Genomic DNA, 8242 nt, shown 5'->3' with positions numbered 1-8242 from the left:
AGGTTAACGCGCAGAAGCCATCAGCACGGGAACAAAGCAACAGCCCGTTATTTACGTCTCGGGCAGATTTGGTAACCTGCACTCCAGCTGCTCCGAGAATCCTAGCGACGGAGCTAAACGCCTCCCTGTCCTACTGTGTAGGGTTTCCAAAATAGCTCAAGATTTACATGCTCATCTGTACAGCGTGCTAAGCGTTTAGAAATCATCAAGCAGCAGCCTGCGAACTGGAGAAAGAGAAACTATAACATCTTTCCACCCATTTATCTGGAAGAGATGCTGTTTTTGTAGCCTTTAAAAAAATCAAAGCTTTTTTTTTTTTTTTTTTTATAAATTCAATTCAACGCCAGGAAAGTAGAAGCCCCACAGCAGAGGCTATCAGCTAATGGCCAGGAACTGTGGAACTGTTAATTTCTCCTCTTAGATCACCTTCACTGCCAGGATTCTCTCTCTCTCTCCCCCCCCTCCTCACCCAGACCCATTATAAAAAAAGGTACAATATTTAGTTACATGGGATTTAAGTTAAAAAATAAAAAGCTGTCCAGTCTTTTTGCTTTATCGTGAAGAGTTTGAGCTGGAGCGGCTGCGATGGCGCCTTCGTCCAGGAGATCTGGATCTTGACCGCCGGCGAACAGGGGATCTGCGCCTAGGAGATCGGGACCTGGCAGAGAAGGATGAAGAAAGCTTTTATTAGGAGACGTGGACAACAGGTTCCAGGCGTTTGTCAGCTCATCTAATACCTTTTCAAATCAATGCTCCCTGTCCCCCTTCAAAAAACAAACTAACAAAACCCGTTAGATGCCACTCTGAAAGAGCTCCCATGAAGTACAGCCAACTCCAGAGAGCAGAAAGGCAATTCAAAGAGGAATATTATAGCAGGAATATTCCAGCTACTGTCCCTCTGCTTCTGAAGTTGAAGGAAGGCTTAATAGCCAAAGAACAGACAAGATTCTTATTTACTCTCAAGCAAAACAAACTCGACTTCATTCTACATCAGATTCTCCTCCATGTGAAAGGTCAACTTCAGCTCCTAAAATACAGTGAGGTTCAGGGAAAGGGTTTATCTAAGTCACGCAGAGCCACGGGGTCATTTCTTACGGGAATTCTAACTCTAAGGAACAGCTGAGCTTCAAGGACTTCAGTACTACAATAACCTATACTCCAGTGTGACACCAAGGTTCCAGCCAGAGAATATTAACGGAGCCTGACAGGATGGTAAGGCAGACCAGGGAAGCAAACAAGCCATCCGATCCATCATTTCCGTGACCTCAGTAAAAAGCATCTTTTATGGAGGACTAATGAGCAGTGCATCTTGTGCCATGTTCTCTTTTAAACCTCTACCTATCCGTTAGCAACCAGCTGCTTCTAATCAGGAATTGCTTTTGGTGGTTACAAGAGTTTCAGCAGGTTTCCAAGACGGAGGAGCTCACCTAGATCCTGATAAAGGGCTGCCTCAGCGTTCTCAGGTAAATCTTTCAGAGCCTGCACCACACAACAGGCGTATGCAGGCCCGGCCCCACCCTGGGGTCAGTGCACTCCAGCCACCTGATGCGGGAAGGCTGCTGTGTGGTCATGTTTCATTCACAGAAACGAGGGAGAGAGGTGCAAGGACTTCAAAAAAGCAAGCAGCTGGAGCAGGCTGCCAAAAACATTCTCCCAGCCACAACTGTGTGTCACTTCGCCTCAAAGCACTGTGTGGAAGGGACTCCTGGGAGCACCTGATGTTTTCAGCAGACCGCGTTCAGCAAGCAGACCGCAGCGGGGCAGTGCCGGCACTAAGCAGTTCAGAAGTACGGTCTGGGTTCAGCTGATGCCCGGAAGGCGTTAGTTACCACCATTTGGAAGGGCAAGGCAAGTCCCGTGGGATGGAACCGCCCTCACGCCGACTATTCGGTGATGCGTTCTAGTTACACTGAGAAGGAAATACGAATTGTCACGTCTCTCACCTTCTCCTCATGCGAGGGGGTGACCTGCGCCACATGGGTGGTGGCGGCAGCATCCTCCTGGGTGGGCTGAAGCGTCTGGGAGGCGGTCTGGGTCGTGGCGCCAGCACAGCTGTGGCAGTGATCTCCTGACCATCGATCTGGCCTTTTCATGAAATCACAGAAGTAGGATGATGCAAGCATTTCCCAGCACCAGCATCTACACACCACAGTGCTGCAACTCCCAGCTTTGCCACAAGCTTTGTCCACCACCCGCTATGCCAAGCTATTTCCACCACCCGCTCCAGACTTACATGGATAAAGTCCACACACCTACACACTGGACTTCTGAATCAAATATCCCACCAGATGGTAATCGGGAAGGATTTTAGCAGAAATTTTAGGAATTTTATTGGTTTTTATTTTGGGAAAAAAAATCAGTTTTAGTGGTCCTGTAGTTTTCATGGATCTGTCCTGAAATCACACAAAAGCCAAACTCAAGCTGAAAACAGTTTGAGAGTATTTCAGATCAGTTCCCCAAAAGCTACGCCATTTTCTCTCACTCATTTTCAGATCAAGCCCTCCTGTCACAAAGATTTTTTTTAAAAAGCACCCAGCCTCCCTTCAACATTTGACACCTACCTCCATCCATGTGTTTCAGGGCTTTCTCAGCATCATCTGGGTTCTCAAACTCAACATAAGCGTAACCTTTGGAGAGGTGTGGATTGAGCCTGTCAACTGGCATGTCAATCATTTTAATCTTCCCATAAGTGGAAAATATTTCCATGATGTGATCCTGCAGAGAAAGAGCAGAACTTCAGGACCTACGCCACTCTCACGGTACGTGTCCCATGTCTCTTACCACTCACATACCACTGACCAGGTCTGGCTGGCACAGAGCAGTGAATTCAAGGTGTACACAGCACTAAGTTAGCTTTACATGGATGCCATCAGCAGGGTGAGCCGTATTTCACTGGTCAGGTGTGGAAAGGAACCTGGATTACCACTTTCTATACCGTTGTCCATTCAGCTTCACCTTGGATCATTGCAGACCTTAAGGCCTACCAGCATTACTGCTTGAATGTCACCACAGGGTACACAAACTCCACCTCTAGGGTAAAAACCCTCTTGGGGACCTTATGAAAGTGAGCTCGTGCCCTTAGAAACTCTTAAGGTACAATTCTCAGTACTTCTATAAACCCCATTTTTTCAGCACCCTCAACTTTTTACCTCTGAAGACCTTTAAACTACAATGCCAGACCATCTCTCTTCAGACCCTTTTCAAGAACCTTCAGATGTTCTTAATGCCTCCCAGGTCAGCTCCGCTACTGTCCTGACTTCAACAGTTCTCTTCACAGTAAGGCAAGGTACCAGGGCTGGGATTCCAACAGAGCAGGCAAACCTTTCAGCACAGCAGAGCCTCAGGAGCCTGTACTAGATTTGACTCAGTGAGGCTCTAACGCAGTTTTCCTCGCTCATCAATTTGGACACAAAGTAAGAATTTCCAGAAGAGTTATTTTGGCAGCAGTCCAGCAACAACAACAACATTGAAGGCTTTAAGAAAGCCACCAACAAATGCCCACACGAGATGTGTAAGCTCGGCGTTCCAGGGGAGCAGGCCATTACCTTGGTCACATTTCTAGTGAGCCTTCCAACATGTACTTTTGTAGGTCTGGGTGATGGGCTGCGCCTCTTCCGCTCCTTTTCATCTCTCTTGGGTGGCTTGGACCTGATTTCACAACAGAAAATGCTTACAGCTTAAGGAAAAAGCGAGACAAAAACTAGAAGCCAATCCCTATCACGTGGGTTTTAAAAGTACCATTTTTCTTGTGAGGGCAGAATTTTTCTGAAGACATTACAAGTTAGGAACTGTTGAGCTGGTGGTAGTGTTCTACTCAGAACCATCTCAAGCCTTACATTTGCCTTGTCTGCTTTTACTTTAGAACCTTCTGAAACCTGAGACTCCCCTTTTCGCTAAGTTTTAGCCCTACCACAGCTAGGGAAATAAATGTGAAATTTACCAAACATTTCTTCAAAGTTGTTGGCAATAGTTACAGAATTTTGTAGTTGTTAAAACAAAAAAAACATCATTTAATACAATTAAAGAGGAAGAAAGCATGCCAAAAATTAATGGATCTAGTGCTCTGTGTTTCTCCATCTTCTGTTCACTACGCAGGGCTGGAAATATCACACCCCAACTATTTAGATAGCTGCATATTGCATTTTGCTTGCAGGTTTTTAAAATTACTATCCAAAAAACCAACTCAGTAGGCAGAACATTTGTATTTATGCTTCTTCCAAACCTTACCGTCATAAATTTAGGGACACACTAAAAAGCAAACGGGATTGTAACGCTTCAGTAGATTTTATCAGCCTTCCGCACCTTATCTACGGAATTATCCAAAGGAAAAAAAATGTATGGTATTAAGGTAGTTTGACTGCTACCCTTACAAAAAAGGCTTCCTTTGGTCCCCACCCATTTCATTTTTACACAGAAGACATAACACACACACACAAGCCTACCCACCACTATTAGCCCTGGCTTTTCTGGTGCTCTTGGCTATAATTTACAGGGAGTACATAAAGACCTTCACTGTCATCTGGTGCCCTTATATTCCCGTTCTAATGGGGAAACACGGACGAAAACTGCCTCTACAAAATACAGGATGTAGCAATCACCCTCAAAAATGAGATTTTGCATCTCTGCAGGGCACATACTTTGATTTTAATTAAAAGGAGCACACCCATTCCAACACAATCCACATCTCTAACTTCCATAAAAAAAGAAAACGGTCCTCAGAAAAAGAATCAAACTCCATAAACCCCTTGTATTTTACCAGCCTGCTCTCTGGTAATTCCTGAGAGAGAAACAGAACTCACTTGGAACGGGAACGCCTCCTGTTGTCATGTCTCCGTCGAGACGGGCTGGGGGATCCAGAAGAGCTGCTGGAACTGGAACTGCGCGAGGTGCTGGAGCTCCCAGAGCGACTCGAGGCAGAAGAGGAGCTAGAGCCACTGCTAGAACCAGTGCTGGAACTGGACCCTGAGCTGGAAGTTGAGCTGGAACGGGACCTGATAGGGGGAAAAAACATGAGTGGAGTACCCAGGAAAGGAACAGCTGAAATACTTCTGAGAATTACAAAGAAAACAACTGCAGGTTGAAACACTGCAAATCGACACTCCAAAGCTCGCTAGTTCAGCCAAATGAAATTCTTATCTCACAGAACCCAAACCCTTCAAGCCAGACACAGTTTTACTGTGACTAACACAAGGCAATGTTCAAATGAGTCCACGACGTGGGGAATGAAATGAACCAGAAATACGGCTGATGGCTTCTGAAAATGCTGGGTTTTGTTACTACCTGTAACGGTAGCTACCTGGTACTGCTGCTGCCGCTGGAAGCACTACGCCTTTTGCGTGTCTTGTCCCGACCACGATCCTTTTCACCCGATTCCTTAGTGGCTGCTTTGTCCTTTGATCGGTCCTTCGATTTCTCTTCAGACCTATCCTTGCGTTTGGTTGGTGAGGGAGCCCTTCAAGAACAAATTGCAGAAGGGATTGTTGAATACAGAAAACCACAGCCAGCCAAGGAACTGAAAGGCAACCCGAAACACTGAACTTCAAACGTCACCGTAACTGCAGAGTTACGGCGTTAGCTAAGTCTGGGCTTCTTAGAGAAAGGGAGATATTTTACATTACAGAGCCGCAGCTCTGAAGATGGCAACGACAGCATACATAAATGCTCACATACAAATCCACACAGAAAGAGGTGCGCTTCCAATTCCTCCCCCTCGCTGGGAGGGCCCTAGTACCCTACAACACCTCCTGTTTCATTAAGCCTAAAAATTGGTGTGTAATGATTACCTAGTGTTGGATTTTTGATTACTTTCATTGAGTGCTAGCAAACTCGTCTTTTTCACTCCTGATAACTCCATTTCCCCTTCGGAGGCATCCAAAGCAGCACCCAATGGGCCTCACTCATCTCAGATCTCACTTCTAACTTCTTGACTCTGAGAACCGATCCCTGATCGAGTGCAATAAACTCCAAAGAGCAGCCTAGTGACGAGATGAAAGCGTTCAGAAAGACGACATTAACAGATAGGCACAGAAGAGCAAAACTGCTTTGCAACAGCGGCCGCGTACTGGAGGACAGCCGACTTCTGCAGGGTCCCTGAGCAGCACGCCCCGCAACGCGGCGGTTAACAGCCCACCCCGCGCCTGCTCACACTGGCACCGTGTCTCATATCCAAGCCTGCACCCATGCCTGAGGCTGTCACTTTGATACTCGCAGTACGAAGGATCCTCACCCTCCAACCCTCCCCAGAAGAGGCAGGTGGAGGACATCCAGCTCCTCTGCGAGACGTACACGCAGCTCGTGCCTCCTGACAGCCTCGCCTCCAGAGGAGCAAGCTTTGGTTTCCTCCACAGCCAACCCGCGGCCCAGAGCATGTGTTGGTCACGAAGCATTGCTGAGAACTTCAACAACAAAAAGCCCCCACTCCGTTACGGCTGCTTTCAGCCTTAACAAGCTCCTCCCACAGCCCTTTCAGCCTCAGAAAGATCAGATTAAGATTGCTGAACATCCAAATTAAAAGCTTCCTCTACATGTATTTTAATTAACTGCTAAAAATGTGGCAGACCTGACTTGGTGTGACACCGATTACCAAGTGAAACATTTGGGAAATGAAGAACAGGCACGAGCCCGCCTGAACTGCCAGAATTACGAACAGCGACCCGACAGCCACAGCGCTGCGAGGTGTTGGAAACACTTCCCCCTGCGCGTGCGAAGGCAAAGTTAGCTAACAAGAGAAAAGCTCTCCAGCTTATGGCATGCAGCGGTCTTGTTGCTTCGGTGCTTCTGGTGTCCCAACTCCGACCATCGACTGCTTCATTCTCTAAATTTCAATTAAGTTTATGACTGGGAAGAGATTGCTCCTGAACAGCTGAACTCGGCTCTCCTGATTTTTCGTTTCAGGGTTTTCCCTACCACAGCCACCACAAAAAGCAACACACCTGAGCGTTCACACACCTCGCTCCCCACAGCTTCCAGAAGTGAAGGAACACCCGAGCCTTTCTGCACGGAGAACGGGAAAGCAGCAGCACATGACACCTGCAGGCCTTCCCTGACACCTGCAGCAGGAAGAAGGCAGCGCAGGGCCTGCTCCCCGGGTGCTAAAGGTGGTCAAGAAAAGCAAGCCTGTGCTTTCCTTCCTTGCCTCCCTTCTACACAACCACTCGGGTTTATACTGCTTCTTCCCACACACCAACTACTCGTGCGGCTGTGGACCCTCACAGTCGTTGTGCCACCAGCTCAGCCGTGTTAGCTCCAGCTCTAGCCCTACTGGAGGAACGGTGGGGAGGGAGGGCAGCCGAAGGCTGACACACGCACTGCTGATACCAGTTAAACAGCTCCACTCCGGCACCGCTCCTCCGTGCCTTCCCCCAGCCCGGCACTTACCAGACAGACCACCAAGCGGTGTTTGTACAGCCAGCAAACTCCCTGGGATGCAGCACTTAAGGGGCCTCTAAACTAACCTTTGTTTTTTTTCTCTATCAAAATGATGTGTGCCTTTCCCAGGGACGCTTCAGCTGGGAACCTCAGCAAAAGCCGGAGCCTCGGGGCACTTCAGCGTGTGCCCAGACAGCCGCTGGACCACGCCTCGGTGCGGAAAGGACAAACCTCAACCTTCACACGAGGGCGTGTAAGGAGAGGAGGCATTTCTAGGCAACGCGCGTCTTTCCGACAACCAAAACAGAAGAACTACACCCCGAGCAGCCCGGCGTTTGGCAGCACCACGGCGGTCGGCCCGAGCAGGCTGCCCAGGCGCAGCTCTCCCCGCACACAGCGCTGCCGTGCAGGGCCCTTTGCAGCGAGCCGCGCTCCCACAGCCCCAACTCCGCAGCGACCTCAGCTCCCCCGAGCGCGGAGCCGGGCCGAGGGCACGGCCCCGCCACTTCCGGGCCAGCACCTGGCCCGGCAGCGCTGCGGGCCCAGCCCCGGCCCCTCCCCGGCCCGGCCTCCCGGGCTCCCGCCCGCCCCCCGCGCTAGGCCGCGGCTCCTCAGCGCCCCCCTCCCGCCCGCCGGCCCCCCGCCATCTCCTCGGCGGTTCCTCCGCGGGGCTCCCTTCGGCTTTCCCGGGCGGCCGCGAGGCCGCTGGGAGCGGCGGCCGGGCCGGATGGACGCCGATGGCCCCGCGCCGCCCCCGGCCCCACTCACATCCTCGGCAGCCGCCGCCGCTCCCGGGCCGCGTCGCGCGGGATGGACGCAGCGGGCGGGAACGGGGCCGCGGGGCGCGCGGTGATGACGTCACGCGGGAGGGGGG

General features: G+C 50.1%; 1 protein-coding gene across 2 annotated transcripts; it reads right to left on the bottom strand.

The window, feature by feature from the left end:
• Positions 1–307: 307 nt before the first annotated feature.
• RNPS1 (RNA binding protein with serine rich domain 1) lies at positions 308–8202 on the bottom strand. 2 transcript variants are annotated; one of them, XM_035339433.1, is made up of 7 exons: positions 8137–8202; positions 5297–5452; positions 4800–4991; positions 3546–3648; positions 2562–2715; positions 1944–2085; positions 308–658 (listed from the first exon to the last, which is right to left on the bottom strand). In XM_035339433.1, coding segments are annotated over exons 1-7 (855 nt in total). In that variant the 5' UTR covers positions 8139–8202; the 3' UTR covers positions 308–552. The 2 variants fall into 2 exon arrangements, with proteins under 2 accessions (XP_035195324.1, XP_035195325.1); XM_035339434.1 differs by lacking the exon at positions 8137–8202 and adding an exon at positions 5784–6093.
• Positions 8203–8242: the final 40 nt, after the last annotated feature.

The sequence above is a fragment of the Oxyura jamaicensis genome, chromosome 14 (assembly GCF_011077185.1).
Source record: "Oxyura jamaicensis isolate SHBP4307 breed ruddy duck chromosome 14, BPBGC_Ojam_1.0, whole genome shotgun sequence".
NCBI classification, from domain to species: Eukaryota; Metazoa; Chordata; class Aves; order Anseriformes; family Anatidae; genus Oxyura; species Oxyura jamaicensis.
This window is presented reverse-complemented; position numbering and strand designations above follow the sequence as displayed.